At 42.8% G+C, this 18,679-nt stretch overlaps 1 protein-coding gene across 7 annotated transcripts in view; it reads right to left on the reverse strand.

The window, feature by feature from the left end:
* Positions 1–18,122, reverse strand: part of PHIP (PHIP subunit of CUL4-Ring ligase complex) — a 305,059-nt gene extending 286,937 nt beyond the window's left edge. For 4 of the 7 annotated variants that reach the window (XR_013635547.1, XM_073336505.2, XM_073336510.2 and 1 more), the window contains exons 1-6: positions 17,824–18,122; positions 17,664–17,722; positions 17,537–17,566; positions 17,357–17,416; positions 4,158–4,308; positions 3,973–4,071 (exon numbers count right to left, since the gene is read on the reverse strand). Coding sequence is in view for 6 of the 7 variants with exons in the window: in XM_073336505.2 (XP_073192606.1) it covers positions 3,973–4,071; positions 4,158–4,308; positions 17,357–17,416; positions 17,537–17,566; positions 17,664–17,722; positions 17,824–17,866 (442 nt within the window). In the remaining variant the exon portion in view is untranslated. Of the gene's footprint in view, positions 1–3,972; positions 4,072–4,157; positions 4,309–9,517; positions 9,580–16,742; positions 17,015–17,356; positions 17,417–17,536; positions 17,567–17,663; positions 17,723–17,823 lie in introns of those variants that run through there. The other 3 variants (XM_073336504.2, XM_073336507.2, XM_073336506.2) reach the window with 3 other exon arrangements.
* Positions 18,123–18,679: the final 557 nt, after the last annotated feature.

The raw sequence follows: 18,679 nt of genomic DNA on the forward strand, positions 1-18,679 counted from the left end.
TTAAGTAACGCAAGGTAAGGGGAAAAACAGTCAACTCAAACATTCTAAATATGTCACAATGTCATATACTGCATTATCTATATCAAAGGTTCTCAAACTGTGGTCCTCGGACCATCAGTGGTCCGCAAGCTCCATTCAGGTGGTCCGCGGATAGTTCCCTCTAAGGTGCGCAGATAGGCGGCAGCACAAGAGAACGAAGGGCCACCCACCTAATTAGTGGAGCCGCACAGGCATGGCTCCACTAATTAGGTGCCTGGACCCTGGAGAAGATGCACATGTAAGGTGAGGTGGTGGCCTTGGGGGATTAGGGGGTAGGGGGCAGTGGGGTGAGAAGAAAGGGTGGGGGGAATTTGGGACGTGAAGGGCTGCAGTGGCCAGAGAAAGAGGTGACTTTCCCCGGCTCAGGGGCCGCTGGGGCGGGGGAGAGACCTCCCTCCTTCCCAGTCCCAGCTCAGGGGCCGCTGGGGCGGGGGAGAGACCGTCCTCCTTCCCAGTCCCAGCTCAGGGGCCGCTGGGGCGGGGGAGAGACCGTCCTCCTTCCCAGACCCAGCTCAGGGGCTGCCGCGGCAGGGGAGAGAGGGCAAATCTATCGCATTAGAAAGGTAAAATTACTCATATTAAAATATGAGTTGTGTGTTTTTATTTGTAGAACAAAAAAAGTTTATTATTATTAATTTTTTTTGTATATAGCACTTTTAGCCAAAGTGCTTTATAACAGTTAGCTAATAGTACAAAAAACATTTGGAAAGATCATTAACTGGTCCGTCAAGACCCTCAGGCAATTTTCAAGTGGTCAGTGAAAAAAAAGTTTGAGAATCACTGATCTATATCATTATTAGTCCTTGCAATGGTGCAAATGCTGGTATTTACATTATTTACAATGTAAGAACGTTCAGTTTCTGTTGTGCAGAAAAGCTGTTGCATTAACAACTTTTGGTTTCAGTTTAGCTAGCAACTGCCGAGAAAATATTTTCTTCATTTGGGCTAGTTCATTCCAAGCTGAGAAACTGAGTTGAAAAAGCAGGAAAGCTTGTTTTCCTTTTCCAGTCTATGAATAAAAACCAGGTGGGAGAAGATGAGATCTAATTCTAAAAAACTTAAGGACCTGGGGCTAGATTTTTAAAAGAATTTAGGCACCTAAAAGCGTGGTTAGGTGCCTAGTGGAATTTTTCAAAAGCACTCAACTGCATCTTCAAGTGCCTAAATACCTTTGAAATCTGGCCCACAGAGACCAGAAGCAATCTGTCAATTCACTACCTACAGTTAATACTTCCTTTAATAAATCAGTTAATTTTAAATGCAAAACATGTTTTGATAAGCTTACATAAGAAAAAATATCCAACACATTTAAGGTAGCCTTATTTAATTAATAAAAGCAATTCTTCAGTGCTGTTTTTGTACATTTTAAATTGAACTGAATTCGCATCCACACACAACTTAACAGAAATGCTAACTGTTATTCACCATTTTCTAACAATTAAAAAAGGGAAAAATTAAGAATTTGAATAAATGTATCTTAAGTTATATGAGTCCTTAAATAAGCATGTATAGATATAATGTATCCTCCTGGTTAACAGAAAGTACCAAAGTTAATGTATAGGCTATATCTTGTTCCATCAACATGTTTTAATACTTATACTAACCAATGAAAATGAACCTTTCTTTAGGAAAATAACTAAAAAGTAAATCCAAAACAAGATTAACACCAATTATTTAACTCAGCAAGCAAGAAATCTTGACTTAAATCATAATTAAAATAAGTGTTAAATCAATCCACCCTTCTGCTGCTTAATATATAAGGCCTGAAAACCTATCTGAGAGCGCTCCCCATTTCAGTCCCAGAAGAGCTATTGAAGACATCTGGTGGAACTTGCTTCCCAGATTTATTTTTATTTTGATCTGTCCCCGCCTCCCATGTCCTTCCCCACAGCAGGTTCCAAAAAAGAGAAAAAAAATCTGTTTTAAATTTAGTTTCCCTCAAGAAAAAATTAAATTTAAACAAGTCTCTTTCCATTCATGTCATCATTGCAAAATCAATGTGAAGATTGCTCTTATGTTGACATCTATCACGTTTACTGGAGAGTTTACAATGGAGGAAGAGGAGACTAACTTGATTTCTTAAAGAGGAATCCAAAAACTCATTAAATGACTCAAAATATTTTTAACTCAGTCTTAAACCTGAAGAGGTCCTGGTTAAGTTTTCACTCACTGCTGACATACCTATTCTGTCCCTATGGAAAGGGGAACTATGGCAGGACTGCATGGATGGAAGCTCAAAATGTGAGATTTCTGCTCTCTGCTATCCTTTCTACGACAGGAAGAGATTAAGATTCAATGAGTTCCCTCCAAAATCATGTACATCACTACCCTCTTTAAGGTAAAGAGAAAGCAAAACAACTGTCCCTCATTACAGGCTGAAGGCTAATGAAACACTTCCTCACGGACAGAGTGAGAACTTCAAGGTAATCATGGAAAACCAAAAAGAGGAGGAAATACTCTTCTAGACTTCTGTTGTTCTGCCATTTTGCAGCCCAACAGAGAGAACGTGTGCATGTTCCATGCTATAGCACAAAGCAAATCTGGACAAAACTAAGAAATAAGCAAATGGGACCAAACAGTTGAAGCAGAGAAACAATATTCCCTGCTACAAGGCCCTTGTCATAAATATAAAGGGAAAGGTAACCACCTTTCTGTATACAGTGCTATAAAATCCCTCCTGGACAGAGGCAACATCCTGTTACCTGTAAAGGGTTAAGAAGCTCAGCTAACCTGGCTGGCACCTGACCCAAAGGACCAATAAGGGAACAAGATACTTTCAAATCTTGGTGGGGGGAGGCTTTTGTTTGTGCTCTTTGTTTATGTAGTAGTTCTTTCTTGGGACTGAGAGAGGCCAGAAAGAAATCCATCTTCTCAAACTCATCCTAATCCAAGTCTCCAATATTGCAACCAGTATAGGTAAACCAGGCAAGGCGGATTAGTTAATCTTTTGTTTTATGTGAATTTTCCCTGTGTTAAGAGGAAGGTTTATTCCTGTTTTCTGTAACTTTAAGGTTTTGCCCAGAGGGGGATCCTCTGTGTTTTGAATCTGAATACCCTGTAAAGTATCTTCCATCCTGATTTTACAGAGATGATTTTTACCTTTTTTTTTTTTTTTTTTAATAAAATCCTCCTTTTAAAAACCTGACTATTTTTCCATTGTTCCAAGATCCAGGGGTTTCCGTCTTTGATGATTTTGTAACCAATTGGTTAGGATATTATTCTCAAGCCTCCCCAGGAAAGGGGCTGTGTAGGGGGGATATTTTGGGGGGAAGACTTCTCCAAGTGGTCTCTTTCCCCATTCTTTGTTTAAAACGCTTGGTGGTGGCAGCATACTGTTCAAGGACAAGGCAAAGTTTTACCTTGGGGAAGTTTTTAACCTAAGCTGGTAAGAATAAGCTTAGGGGGTCTTTCATGCGGGTCCCCATATCTGTACCCTAGAGTTCAGAGTGGGGAAGGAACCCTGACAGCCCTACACTAAAACAATCTCTTCAAAAGAAAAGAATTCTATTGTATTTTCCAGAAGTGGAGGCAGACTATAGCGTCTTGAGTCCAAATAAGTCATTAACATGATAGACTATCCTACCTGCAGCTTCATTTTTGCAACCAAGTTATCAGCTAGCCAAATATTGTTTGTTTGTTTTCATTATTTTGAAATATTTTATTCCAATTCATACCACAAGGCTCAAATAAAACAAAAGCTTCAAAACAGGATTGATAATATTTGGACATACATTGTACATCCTGTCATTTTCAAAACAGGATAATTGACCATCCTAACAGAAGTCATGGTAGGCACAAGGTACACAGCATATAAGAAAGTAAATACAAATACACTGTTACCCAACTGTCACGCCAATAAACAATTTCTGCTGAATTTACAAATGTTGCACTAGCAATGTTATACTTTTCAGTGTGATAACGAAACTGACTTACCTATACTAGGTGGGCTGCCATAGTTTATTGGTGACTCTGGAGGCCTACCACAATGTAATGCAGCAAGAGCAGATCCCTTCCACACAACATGTTTGCAACCTATTTGTAAAAAATTACAAACATATGAAAATATAGCATGAAATAATAAAAATGATGTCTTTAAGCCCCCTTGTGAATTTTCATACTTTTATTTGTGCGAAGCAAAGACTGTCTTCCAGCTCCTAATAAGGTTTGCACTCCAGGGACACTCTGAGGAATTTCTTGCTCTAGAAGTGGTCCTAGTCGATGGCATATTTGCAGCAAGTGATCAGGTGCCAAGTGTCTATAATACTTCACCTATTACGTGATAGGAAAAAAAAACCCATGTGATAAAGGTGAAGTCAGTAATATTTCAAAAATGATTATTTTAATCCTCATTTTCTTGTCAAGTTCGTTACCAAAATTCTTAATAGAAATGAGCAATCACTTTAAACAAATGATCAAAACAGATAAAAACCTTTAAGATGGTAAATTTACTCCAACTGGTCCTAATTAATTTCCTCTGTTCAAAGTATATCAACTGTATTATAAACACAGTTCACATTTACTATTTTGTAACTTAAATGAATGACGGAAGGCATAAAGCAACTCTTAAATCATTTTAGTTAATAGAAAAATGCAAAAAAAAGTGTCCAAACTCACATTTAAATATGCTTCTGATCAATTTAAATTACTTTGAAACAAAATGAGAAAACAGTATGGTAAGATACCCTGATACTTATATAGTTCTTAGAAAAGTCACTCTATACTCAGAGAGTAAGTGCTGCAATTTTTGAGATGATTGACTGTATTCTTCATACATAAAATAGAGAGCCAACCTCAATGTTTAGTGAAAAAAACAACTCAACCTTAACTATGGAGGCACGACCAGTATCTCCATAATTTACACTTTTAAAGATAACTTTCATGAATCAAAAAAGTTTGAGTCAAATAAATTTTTAAAACCCTATTACACACTATTTATTCAAATAAATCCACGCCTTTCATACAATAAGGGGGAAAAAAACCTTTTCAGGTTGATTTGGAGATCACTTATACTTCGTGTTAACCGTGTGGCACTGGCATCAAAGCAGATTTCTAACATCGATCACACATGCTTTATGACAGCAGTTTGATTTTAACATCACACCAGTTAAAAACTGGATTTTGTCCAAAAAAGGCAAATCGAAGTCCTTATCTATTCTTTTGAACAGCTTAGGTTACGGGTCAGATTGGTCTTTTCAGTGCTACGGGATCAACTTCAAAATATACTTATATAAGTGATCACAATTAAACCCTATTACAAATCTTTAATCCTGCTATTAACAAATAATATCTTCCAATACATAATCTACTGCTAGCTTAAAGCATCTGAAAAATCAAGAAATATCTCACAATTGTATTTGCACTATTAGAATGCATATATACGTTCTAATAAGAGTACCTAGTGCATACAGGTTTATTCCTTGTTTCAATACTAATCCTGCAACATGTTTTTTATTTATTTTGTGACAAAAAAATCATCCTATATTATCTCACAATGAAAGCTTGTGATGTTTTGTTATACTATAACTGCAGAAGGCCATGACTGACATTTTAAGGAGGATGAACATTGCTCATATTCCTACACTGTACCCAATTAGAAGGAACATACCTTATTCTTCATCAAATGTACTACTGTCTTGCCAACATGCTGTTATCTTACTTTGCACTGCAGTAATTTATTAACATACCGGTGCTGAACTACAAAACTGAGACTCTGGAAAAGACTTATTTACACCAGAATGGTTTTTTTACCTTCTTAAGCTTCTGATGGAGGAGGAAGGAATTTTTCTTTTGTTGTTCTCATTTGAGTCATCTGTCACATATTTATAAAAAACCCTTGTGAATGACTTGAATTCTGACTAGCTTTGAGGTGAGATATGACTTACAACATGCAATTTAAAAATCCATATTTAAAAGCTATACAAGTAGTTATACAAAGCACAATAAAGCATTGTATAAATTCATCTCAAATTCATTTTTTAAAGTACAAATGACTTCAGACACACGTAGTTAGTGTCAACAGGACAGCAAAAACACCAGAGAACTCAAGGACTTACTTGTCATGATTCGTTATTCTAACGTTTTCTTTTTAAGAAATTAGTATTCTGAGACCTCTCTGAATTTGCTTCAATAAAAAGGGTAAGAACTCGAAGAAAATTATAAATTTGGGTGCTTTTTAAAAGCTACACATCCTTGGCTATGAGCAATGTTTAGAGGTGAGTGCAGCTTGTTCTAGCTAAGGAACCCGATCTTGTTTCCCTTGTTTTTTATTCCCTTTTCTCCCTTCCAGGGACTGTACCCAGACTGTAAGTAAATAATGCCCACTGTGCAGCTGTATTTGAAATCAAACACTTTCCATTGGCAATGAAAGTCAAATCTAAACCTGTGTCTCCAGAGAAGAAAGACTAATACAGTATACTAAATTACCGATTTGCCAACTCCTCCCATCAGAATAAGGTTTGTTTAAAAGTATTATTTTACTCAAACAGTTAAGCACCCGGGAACTCCTTAACTTCAACAGCCTGAATAAAAACAAAACAAAACTGAAGTAGATAGAAGATTGAAGCTTGGAGTCCAAGGTCAGCCTTGAAATATACCTAAGCTCCAGTCAGCCTACTTCTTGAATCCGCTCTCCTTTTGTGATTTTTGTCATGTAACTGCATCTGTTTTATAAACAACTGTAAACAAAAACAAAGTCTATAAATGTTTGATTCTAAAAGTGACATTTCAGAAGTACTTTAGAAAATGAAGACTATTTGTATTAACCTTGGCTCTAGTCACTGCAAGAAGGTGCTGTACGTTCTTCAAATACAACTCATGCCCACCATGCAAATTGCCTTTTACTCTAAATCCCAGACCTCTTTTGTGCAAAGATGGCTAATCATGCCAGATTACGGAGCAGTTTCGTGCTGTAGATAAATGTCAGCTAAGGAATAATCATTTGTATTGGTTACCAAAACAGTAAATTAACCTAGTTCTCGGACAAACTAGTAATATTAGCCATCTAAGTCAGAAGTCTCCTAAAACAGGAGTTCTCAACCTGTTTCTCTCGGAGGCACCCCTCAACATGCTATAAAAACTCCAGGGCCCAGCAGGGGCAGAGAGGCAGGGGCCTGGGTATAAGAGTAGTTTGACTTCTATGGGGAAGGAGGGCAGGGACCAGCAAGGCTCAAGCCACCTCCCTATGGCAGGGTCCAGGGAGGGAGTACCACCTCCACCTCAGAAGACCACCCAGCCTGTCTGGGTTGGGGGAGGGGTGGGGGCACAATCAAAAATTATAACTCAAAGGTGCAGGGGCTTAGCTCAGAAAGTTTGAAAACAGCTTAGGGTGCAGGGAGGGGGTAAACTGGGCTGTGTGCAGGCAGGGGGGTACTCAGGGTGCAGGGAAGGCGGTGACTAGGGGCTGTGTGCGGACAGGAAGGTAGCTGGGGCTATGTACGGACAAGGGGATAGCTCAGGGTGCAGGGAGTGGGGTGGCTAGGGGCTGTGTACAGGCAGGGGTGTAGCTCAGGGTGCAGGGAGAGAGGCATTAGGGACTGTGGGACTGGAGGGGAGCCCTCCCAGCACTGTTCCCAGAGGGGTCTGCCAGCCACGGAGCCAGGTCTCCCCACCCAGACGGCTCTTACTAGCTGCCTCTGCAGGAGCAAAGGGGGCTGAAAGCTGAGGAGCGGCTTCAACCTGGGGCACCAGAAAGAGACAAGGGAACACTGCCACTGCCTACTCCATGGCACCAGCCACAGCAGCAGCTGCCCTGCATTGCCCAGCTCCGGTTTCCGGTCTCCGACCTGGCCAGGAGGTGGGGAGAGGAGATGGGGGGGGGGGGAAAGGTGTGGAGCCCCTGGGATTGCCGTGCTCTTGCACTGCAGTTTGGGAGGGTGGAGAGGGCAATGCCATCAATGTCCCCAACTCTGCCCATAGGCTCAGGGCTTCTGCCCCTCAAGGAGCACGAGAGCTCAGGGCTTCAGCCCCACAGGGGGCACTAGGGCTTGGACTCTGAGCTTCAGCCGCAGGGCCCACGGCCAATCTTGAAAGGAATCGCAGATCCCCGGTTGAAAACCACTGTCCTAAAAGACCTTAAAGGGACACTGTTTATTTTTGGACTACTTTTTCCTTCTCCTTAGCTTATAAAAGAATGGAAGTGGGAGTTACTGTAACCACTTCCTTTCCCCTCAGGTGGTAAGCTTATAATTACAGGAATTAATATTACTTAGGAAAAGTAGCTGAAGGAACAAAATTTGTAGTGGAGGCATATACTGGGACTCCTTGCTTTGCAAATTGGGAAAAGGAGTAGAAAAATGCAACCAAAGAGCCAGGATGTGGGGGGATCTGACACAGACTAACAGTTTGGGGAGTAAATGAGTCAAACGCAGAGAAGTAGGTGGATCAGAAAGTAAAAACCATGGAAGGGAGGTGAGAGATGGAAATAAGAGGTTGGGTCGTCTTCTAAGAGAAAGAAGTTTATGGAGTGGGAGTTTAAAAAAACGTGATTGTGCAGAAGACAGCAAGAAAGTGAAGAGTATTAAATGAAGTATGGTAGCAGTAAAAGAGGAATTTGATGGACCAATTATTTGTGAAGACTAAGTGAGGGTAACTAGTAAGAAGGGGGAGTTGGATGGAGTCAGCCAGATTATCCGTATGGGAAGTGAAGTCATTCACTATAAGGGTAAAAAACAAACATCAGGAAGAATGAGCAGTTGAGTGACAGCTACAGAAAGGGAGAAAAGCCTATGAGGTGGCCTGCTGAAGGAAAAGGTATACAAACAGGGAAACAAAAAGCTGAGAGCAACAAAAACAGGTGCAAAGAGAAACCTGGTAAAACTGCTCTCAGGGCAGGCACAAGTGAGAAAAAAAAAAAACACCACACTAAAGAAGAGGGTAGCTGTAAGTAGGGTGACCAGATGTCCCAATTTTATAGAGACAGTCCCGATATCTGGGGCTTTTTCATATATAGGCACCTATTACCCATCACACCCTGTCCGAATTCTTCTACACTTATTATCTGGTCACCCTAGCTGTAAGAAGCCAAGTCAGAAACAAGTTAGAGCAAGACAAGGAGGTAAAGAGATAGGAAGACAGAAACTTGTCTCTATCCCGATGTCTGACAGAGCAGAGGGGAAAAGGGGAAAGACAAAACAAGGGATGAATATTTAGATGTGCAACACAATATGGCTCTAAAAAGAGAGCATTGCACGATTCAGTATTTGGCATCATGATTTCAACATAAAATACATGTAGTCTACAAATAATCTGGGTGGGCAAGGAGGGTTCCTGCCAGGTCTACAAATGCTATCTATATTACGAGATTCTAGATGGATTCCTTCCATCTTGCATATCACCACAATAAGACCGTCTTGCAAGTCATCTTAGATTGTCAGTGATACCTGCGTGCACCCCCATTGTTTTCAAAAGATTTGCACAGATATAAGTGATGTTACTATATTAATGATGAACAAGAAATAGAATACAGCGCTCTCACTCTTACCTGTGTTGGCTCTGCCAAGCTAGTAGAAGTAGAGAGCATGTTTTGTTTTGTTTAAACACCAAACTAAGCAGACTCTAAAACACAAACAGGAATCAGAGGTGTTAAGTAATAAAAGCTATTTTGTGTCAGTTTTCAGACCATAACAATAAAATAATATTTTCTAGAAACAAAGAGTGTTCCATTGACAGTCCTGTATTTACCAATAACTATCTAGAACCAACTGTGGACATATACAAAATGCAACTACACAGATATTCAAATGTCCAGGACCCTAGTATTAAGTTATTATAAACCCATCCTCCAAAGCAATACCTGTACTGAAACATTTTCCAAAATACTGAGTTATTTATTTCTATGCTAACAGTGACCTGAACTAACTATAATTTTATCAACAAGAACTTCATCACAGAAAGAATCTAGTGCAGCAGTTCTCAAAGCCAGTCCGCTGCTTGTTCAGGGAAAGCCCCAGAGCGCCGGGCTGGTTTGTTTACCTGCCGCGTCTGCAGGTTCGGCCAATCATGGATCCCACTGGCCATGGTTTGCTGCTCCAGGCCAATGGGGGCTGCGGGAAGGGCAGCCAGCACGTCCCTTGGCCTGCGCCCCTTCCCGCAGCCCCCATTGGCCTGGAGCAGCGAACCACGGCCAGTGGGAGCCACGACTGGCCGAACCTGCGGACGCAGCAGGTAAACAAACCAGCCCGGCGCGCCGGAGCTTTCCCTGAACAAACGGCGGACCGGCTTTGAGAACCACTGAGCTAGTGGACTGAATTTCCTCAGAAAACTGTTTTTAAAAATAAATCAGTTACCTATATTCAAAGTCTGGAATACTCAATCCAGCCAATTTTAGCCACCTTTTGAGCCATATATATATTGCCACACACTATATCAAGTGTTACACAAGGCAAAAAATTGAATTACAGCAATTGTCATTCTGGAACAGACCAGACCATCAGTATCTTATAACCAATAGCCAGTGCTTAATTTGCTTCAGAGAAAAATAACCATGTTATTGCAACTCCTAATTTTAAAGTGTTCTTATTCTCCCTCTGAGATGCTTCTTTATAAGAATTCATTTCCACATCTGAAGTATCTTCTGATTTATATGTAGGCTAAACAAAGATGGGGATTTGGCTATAAGACACTACAGGGATGTATTTTCTTTTAACTTGAGGTTACTTTTACTGCTAATGAAACAGAGCTAACTAGAACCAACTGTTATGAGATCACATAATTTTTGTCCTATTGCAAACATAGGAAATTTGCAAAAAGTCAGAGTATTTAAAAATTTGTAACGTAAGAATATAAACGCCAGTAAAGGGGCTAACAGAAAGAAAGGTACTACTGTATCTACAGTTCAGCCTTGGGGAAAATTTTCAAGAAATACAGAGTTTACATAAAGGTCATACAAATGTAGAACTGAAAAGGATCTCAGGCATTCATCTATCTAATCCATCCCCATGCTGAGGCAGGATTAAGTATACCCAGACCAACCCTGATCAATGTTTGTCTAACCGGTTCTTAAAATCTCCAATGACAGGGATTTCACAACCGCCCAAGGTAACTTGTTCCAGTGCTTAACTCTTCTTAAAAGTTAGATAGTTTTTCCTAATATCTAACCTAAATTTCCACTGCTGCAAATTAAGCCAATTATTTAAGATACCTAAATAAATTTAATTCGCTTCATCCACAATTATAAAATTTTGATATACATTTTCTTATTCAAACATTTTGGAATTTTAAAATGTTTAAAGTCAATTAAGTTCTGGTAAGAAATACTAGATAGATTATCTTGGAAACTAAAGTTTATTTATTCAAAGTCCTAACAATGCTTCTTAATCATGACCAGAAGGAAACAGGAGCAAAAGGGTAGTTTACTTTCAATGGACATTAAGCATTTATATAGCAACAAAGAGGTGTTAGGAGCTTTAATTGTTGTTGTCATTAAATGGGAAATATCCCTGTCCTCAATTTACTCTAAATTAAATAACAATCTGTAACTCTCTGACACACCCAGCTAAAGTGACCGTATGGGAGTGATTTGTACGATGTGAACACCTGTCTAGCAGAACTAAACTGAGGCCATCTAAATTCACATACACTGAACAGCAGCTCCAGATGGTTATGATTTTTAGTCTCACCATCAATAAGAGATATCTGAACCAGTGACCTATTACCAATCCCCTACACCTTTCAGAACCACTTTCAAAACTTTACAGAGACTTCAAAGAACTATTAGTGATAACTTTATAATATTTCCTAGACAACATTTATCTGGGATGCAACAAACTACATTTTCTTTTGTTTTTCTAGATTCATTTCTCTGAAAATTTCATTTTTGTCCACTTTACACCATGCAGACACCTGTACAGTGCTAGACTTCCTGAACGAGCCACTATCATCTCAGCCATTCATTAAGGGGTAAATTGTTATTAAACAATAATTGCAATATTGTCCAGAGGCCCCAGTAAGCACTGGGACAAACTCCATCGTGCTAGGTGTTGTACAAACACAAATCAAATACAGTGTCACGATAGATCATAAACTGCACTAATGCCCTAACCCACCCCATGAAGACAAGACACATGTTAACTTGATGCAGTGTGAGAAGTCCCTTTGAAGTGAAATTATATAGTGTGTAAAGTTAACCACATGGGGTAAATCTTTGCAGACCCAGTGCCAAAGAAGGTTATTCTATGGGCCCTAAGGTGTACATCTCCCCATTTTCACTTTGAAAACAAGGGCAATACAGATAATACTGAGGACAGAAAGACTGTTAGTAAGGCACAAGAGTCCCAGCTACATTACTGCATCCTCTCCCAAAGCTGGTGTAGACCCCACAATGTCACTGCTGATTTGGGGAAAGGAAGTCAGATATATAAGAAAGCAGCTGAAAGGGAGAGAACAATTGCCTGAATGTCTCAAAGATGAGATGAGGAGGTAGGTACTAGATTCTGATCAGCAGCAGTGGCACAGCTCCCTTTCTGCCTCCTTCCTATGACATCTTGTAAGCTGCATATAGGAATCCTTAACACCCTTCTGATAGCTAGTCTCCCCATGAGCCCAAACTTGCCTTAAACAGCTTCCTCACGGCACTCTTAGAGGGTGAAGAGAGCAAGCTGCAACATCTATGATCTTGTAATCAGCCTTCAACCAAGAGTTCTGTCCCTGCCCCACATAAAGACAGACTCTAACAGAAATAGGCTTTAAAGTCTAACTGTAGAACACAATATATTCAGAAAAACCTGATATTTACATAGCAACGACATTCTCATGTCACAGACTGAGCACAGCTCCACACACACCAGTTTGCAATAGAAGGTTCCCTATCCGCTAAGAGCGGGTGACAGTCTTGCTTTCTCCTTTGCCAAGAGGAGACCTACAGAATAGCAGGAGGCGGCAAGAGAGAAGGAAGCATCCCTGCAACTACAGGGAACCAAAATCACTTCCTGGAACCATGTACCTAGCTACCATGGCTGAGCAGCTAGCTACACATACAAACAAAATAAGAAACAATGTCCTTTTGCTCCTTATCAAGTGCATTCTTTGGGGAACTGGCAGTGCATCTTACCAAGAGCTGTTTCTGTTCTTTTCACCAGAATACCCGAGTCTTCCAATAGAAAATGGAAGTGAAGACTGAGAGAACATAAATATTAACCAAAAGTGAGCTATGAACTTTAATAAACGTGCCTTGAGGTTTTTCTCCTGAAAAACTATTTGTCTCTTCCTTAGCGTTTGTACAGCAAATGGCACGATGGACCCAACTGCTCATTTAAAAGCTCATGTGCTTTTGTGTACTTCCATGATACAAATAAAGTTATAACATAGGAAAGTCAGTTTGACACTTGGAAGGAAGCGACTCTCAAGCAAGGAACACTCATGTAGCTTAGGCCACAAATAGGTGGTTTTTTGAAAAGATAGCATTATAGGAAAATATCTGTTTGAATTATAAAAAAGGAACACAGGTTGAGTTTTTTGAATTTATATATTCTCCTACAGCGTTGAAAACCCAAACAGCACAATGTTAGTTTATCAGAAACTGACAAATGTAGTTTCACTGTTCGAGCAAACAATAAATAAAAAGCACAAATGGTGACCAGTCCATTAAATTTTGTAACTTGTTTGAATAATCTTAAATTTTAGCAATAAAATATGTAATATTTTAATATTATGATTTTATTTTAATAAAATTAAGAATTAACAAAGACAATCATATTCTCCAAGAAAAGTTTTTAATAAATCCAAGTATCTGATAAAACTTAAACCAGAACACCTAATGCATTAAGATGTTATAATATTCTTGTTTAGATAGGTAAATCTGCATTAACTTTATAACAATTACAAATCCACATAAAGCAACGTTTAAAGTCAAATTCCATGAAGTACTGAGTAACCTCAATTACCTTTGATTTCTGGAGTCACTAATTTATCATATTTTTGATACTTTGGGTTCCTATTTAGCTTCTTTCAACTCCTGCCTTTACTGACTTCAGTGGGAGCCGAGGGTATTCAGGTAAGAGACTGGAATTGGCAGATGGCAAAGGATGTCAACAACAGCATTTGCATCAGTAACCTTTTCAGGGCTCAGATTTCAGACTTTTAAGAACCAAAACTAAAAGAAAGACACCTGAGCTGACATTACAGATTGACATCCAACCTAAATATTTATATTAAAGGTATTTTAGGAGTTAAGCAAGCAAAGAAAGCATCTTAAACAACAAACCAAAAGATTTTTAAAAAATCTTAAATGGAACTGTCAGTTCAGTAAATCCTTTTTTTTTTTTAAATACTTCTATGCTGATACTCAATGCCACATTTCAGAAACAAACAGGATTAAGCAATACAGTTAAGGCATACCTTCCTTAATTAAAGCAAAAGTGTAAGAAAAAAAATGCCACAAACAATTAGTTGTCTGTATTTTCCTTTCTCCTCCCCCCATTACTTTAAAGCAAAAGAAAATCATTCAAATACTTATCAAAAATGTAAGAAGGCACTGTAAGGAATGTACAGGTGGGAGAGACAAGTAGTAGCATTTCTCCATATCCATGGAAGTCCTGCACACATTTGGGATTTCATGGATTTTGGAGAACCATATTCCACTCCTCCTCAACCTCCCCAGTGAAAAACTGCATATTATATGCTATAAAATAATAATAATGCTGAGTTGGTATTTATTTATTCTCATCTCCCTTTGCAGGAACCCTCTGCGCTCCAAAAGCAAGACGTCCCCGATGCCTGTGAATCAGGGGCTGTACCCTGCCCCTATATATTCCTCAGTACATCTCTACAGTGACAATTCTACAGTGGCCCTACTAATGCTAGCTCCTTTATCAATTCTGCTAGTCCTTTCCATGCTTTTCTGTTATCACATCTTTTAGGATGTCCTCTTATCCCCTCCATAACCCCATACCTATCCCTCTAGCCTGCCACCTCAGAACCAGCACTTTCAAAACCTATATACTGTGATGAACACAGTTTAAAATATTGTGTGCCTCATAATTTCCTTGTTACATTTTTCTCAACATGTTTTAAAAAACATTATCGACGATTAGGAAAAGCTTATACACATAGGTATGAGAATGTATTTAATAAGCTGAACAGCAAAGGCTCCTTCATGACCACTAACAACATTTAACACAAACTATTGACCAATATACCATAGATCACTGGTTCCCAAACTTTAACAGCCCGCAAACCCCTTTCACTAAATTGTGAAATCTCGTGAACCGCCTCCTAAAAATGAGTATTTCCAGGGTTTTAAGTTTAAATTTCCTCCGCACTCCGCAGGGCTCCTGCTGCTGGACCCTGTTGACCGCCCCAGTCAACTTAGCTCCACTGAGCTCAGGCTGCAGGTTCTGCTGACTGCCGGGGCTCGGGCTGCCAGCCCCAACTGCCCAGCCCTGCTCTCCCTGGGGCTTGGCTGCGAGCCCCGCGCGGAGCGCTGGGGTTCGGCCTGCCGGCTTCCCTGCTCACAGGGTCAGGGCTCGGACTGCCAGCCCCAACTGCTCTGCCCCGCTCTCCCTGGGACTCGGGCTGTCTGCCCTGCAACTGGGTCTCACCTGTTGCCTCCAATGCCCGGGGATCCTCTGACCGCCATTAGAGAAATTTTTCTGGCAACCCCCCTGTAACATTCTGCAAACCCCTCAGGGGTACGCGAACCCCAGTTTGGGAACCACTGCCATATATGCTCTGAAGAAACTCACTAATTCAATATTGTTCCAGCTACCACAAACATCCATCAAATCTATGTACTAAAAATCATTATGAAATTTAAGTTGAAATAACTTGTAATTGCTAGCTACAAACAACAAGTAGCTGCAGTTTCTAAATAAGTTGCTTACAGTTTCCTTAAAAGCAAAATATCCTGGTTGCTGGTCCACATTAGTTAAATGGCTAACAGTTTCCGTTTTAAACCTTGAAAAGAGGCATAAGAGGAAAATTTTCTGTTTGTTTTACATTTACTAGGCACAGCTGAACAGCAGAAATGTTTTTTAAACATTATAAATCTGCAGCTTGACAGCATTTTTTAAATGCTTCACTCTGTCCCAGGGTGAGTTTTTATAAATAAAACCTGCAAAGACTTATTCTATTCAAATTATTCTACCACAAGCATCAATGAGACATTATAGAAATGCTCATCATTATGACCATAGCCCCACTCAAATCAACAGTATTATTCTTGTACGTAAAGTTAACCATGAGTAGCGTAAGTCTCAGAAGGACTGGGACCTACAGCTAGTCTAATCAATTTACAGGTTTGACAGGACAATGTTGCTTTCTGAATGACAATATTATGACAACACATAGGGCAAAGTTTTCCTCTCAGGTTGTCTAGAAATGTAGACCCATATTAAAACAACTATTATGCAGGCACGACTTAGGCCTTTGGCTACTGTTTCATGAAAACCTACAGATCATGACATGTTGCAAAAAATGCTTGAGCCCATCCACAATAGCAGCTTAGCACCAATGCACCTACACTTGAGCTGTATTACAGCTACTAACTTTTCTACTGTAGATGCACTGTCAGAGTGAAAGCAACTTACAGGGAGAGCAGAGTATAAAAAAATCTGATCTATCCTATGAATATGGCAACACAATGTTGCCCTATAAACAATATAAATGCTCCTAAGCCAACATTCTGTTGCACAAGTTGCATGGAGTCAAGAGATAGAGCAGACACCTGTCAATGAAGTTGCCATACCAGGAAGGAAAAGGAGTCAACATACCATTCTGAGAGTCTCACACACAGCCAGGCCAGTACTGAAAGCAAACTTAAGCTTTCTGAACTGCTCCGGCCAATCAGCCAGCTGGCGACCACCCTCCTTCCCCACCACATGTGTGTGCCACAGGTGAGGATGTGGGGTGATATTCGGAAGTTGTGGGATTGTGATGCAGCAGCTCTGAGCCTTTGTGTGTGAGAAGCAGGATTGCACAGAATACAGCGCCCCCGTCTCCTGCCGGCCTGGCTGGCTCCGGCAGGCTCTCTCCGCTCGCTCCTCCCCTCACTGCCTCCTGCTCTCCCTGCACAACATCCATGACGTACCTTTATTTCTAGCACAGTGACTCTGGGGCTCTCCCATTAGGACAATTGTTGTTATTTACCCTCACACCCGGACCCCCGCAGTGGGGGGCTTGCCCCGGGGCAGCCGCCTCCCCTCCCCTCCCCCTCTCCCTCCCACCGTCACTGACGGGGGGGGAGGTCAAAGCTCCCTGAAGTTTTTTTTTTTCCCCTTTTTTTTTTAAGTTGTAAAAAAAAATTTTTTTTGCGGGAAATTCAATTTTTATTGGGCTGCTCGGAAAGTTTCCCCGCCGCCTCGCGCCGGCCGGCCGCTCGGCTCACCAGGTTCTCGTAGCTCCGCGGATGCTCCTTGCCCGTCCAGTCCGTGCGCTTGGGCAGCAGCTAGGGAAGAAAAAGCACCTTTCAGTCACTCACGGCCGCCCCCTCCCCGAAAAGCCCCCGGCGCCCGGGCCGGGGAGAGGCCGCAGGCGGGGCGACCGCGGGGCGTGCGGCGCCGCTTACCTCCTTCTCCGCCACTTCTCGGATCAGGACCTGCAGCAACAACAAAAGGGGGAACGGCTGTGAGTGCGCCGCCAACACCCCGCCCGGCCCGGCCCGGCCCCCCAGGCCCCGGCGGCGCCATCCCTACCTGAGCCGCTTGCTGGCAGGGTCCGTCCTCCAGAAAGCGGGCGATGAGGAAGTAGAGCTCTGCGGGGGGAGGGAGAGAGAGGGAGAGAGACGGTGAGCGGCGGGCTGGGCACCAGCCATTCCTGCTCCGCGGCGCCCAGCAGCCGGAGCCCTCCACTTACCCGCCCGCAGCTCCGCGCTGTGCCTGCCGCCGTCCCCGGACATGGCGAGCGGCGCTCGGGCCGCGCTCCCCGGCGGCGGCGGGGCCCTGCGAACGTGTCCGCCCGCCCGGTAGCTGTCACTGTTCGCTCGGCAGGAAGAGTCTCGGCTCCACCATTCAACCCGCGGCCGGGAGGAGGAGGAAACAACAACTCGCAGGCAGCAGCAGCCCGCCGCCAACGCCGCCGCCGCCGCTGCCGCCACCGCCGAACCACCGCGAGCGAGCGCGATCCCTCCGCCCGGGGAAAGAGTCCCTGCCCCCTCCCCCTCCCCCTCCCCCTCCCCCTCCCTCGGCCCCTCGCGCCGCGCGCGCCCGCGCGCGCGCCCCCTGCCCCGACACCCGCTCCCCAGCGGCCTGCCCCGCGGCCCCCGCCGCTGACACGCCCAGGGAGGCGGGAGCGCGGCGCAGGTACGAGCAGGCCGGCCGGCCGGCCGAGAAGATGTCGGAGCGGCAGAGGCAGGGTGGGCGGGGAGCTTGGCTGAAAGGCGCTTTCTCTGTGAGGGCTGGGAGGAGAGGAGGCCGCAGCGGAGGGATACGACGTACGCGGGGGGAGGGGGCGGCGGCGGCGGCTCCTCGCAGCGGGCTGGGCTGGAAGTTACCAGTGTCAGGGTAGTCGGCAAATGAAGCGAAAATGCCCCGCGGGAGCCCTGGGCGAGGCGGGCGCGGCAGCCCCCCGGGGCCACGGGCTGCCGGGCGACGCTGCCCCAGCACTCTCCCTGGGGCGAAGGCTGCGGATTTCGCGTCTGTCTGTAAGTTGAAGCGCCCGGCGCGCCGGGGTGTCTGTGCCCGGGGCGTATGTGCCAGCCCGGCGTGACCCG

This window comes from Lepidochelys kempii, chromosome 3 (assembly GCF_965140285.1).
Source record: "Lepidochelys kempii isolate rLepKem1 chromosome 3, rLepKem1.hap1, whole genome shotgun sequence".
Classification (NCBI taxonomy): Eukaryota; Metazoa; Chordata; order Testudines; family Cheloniidae; genus Lepidochelys; species Lepidochelys kempii.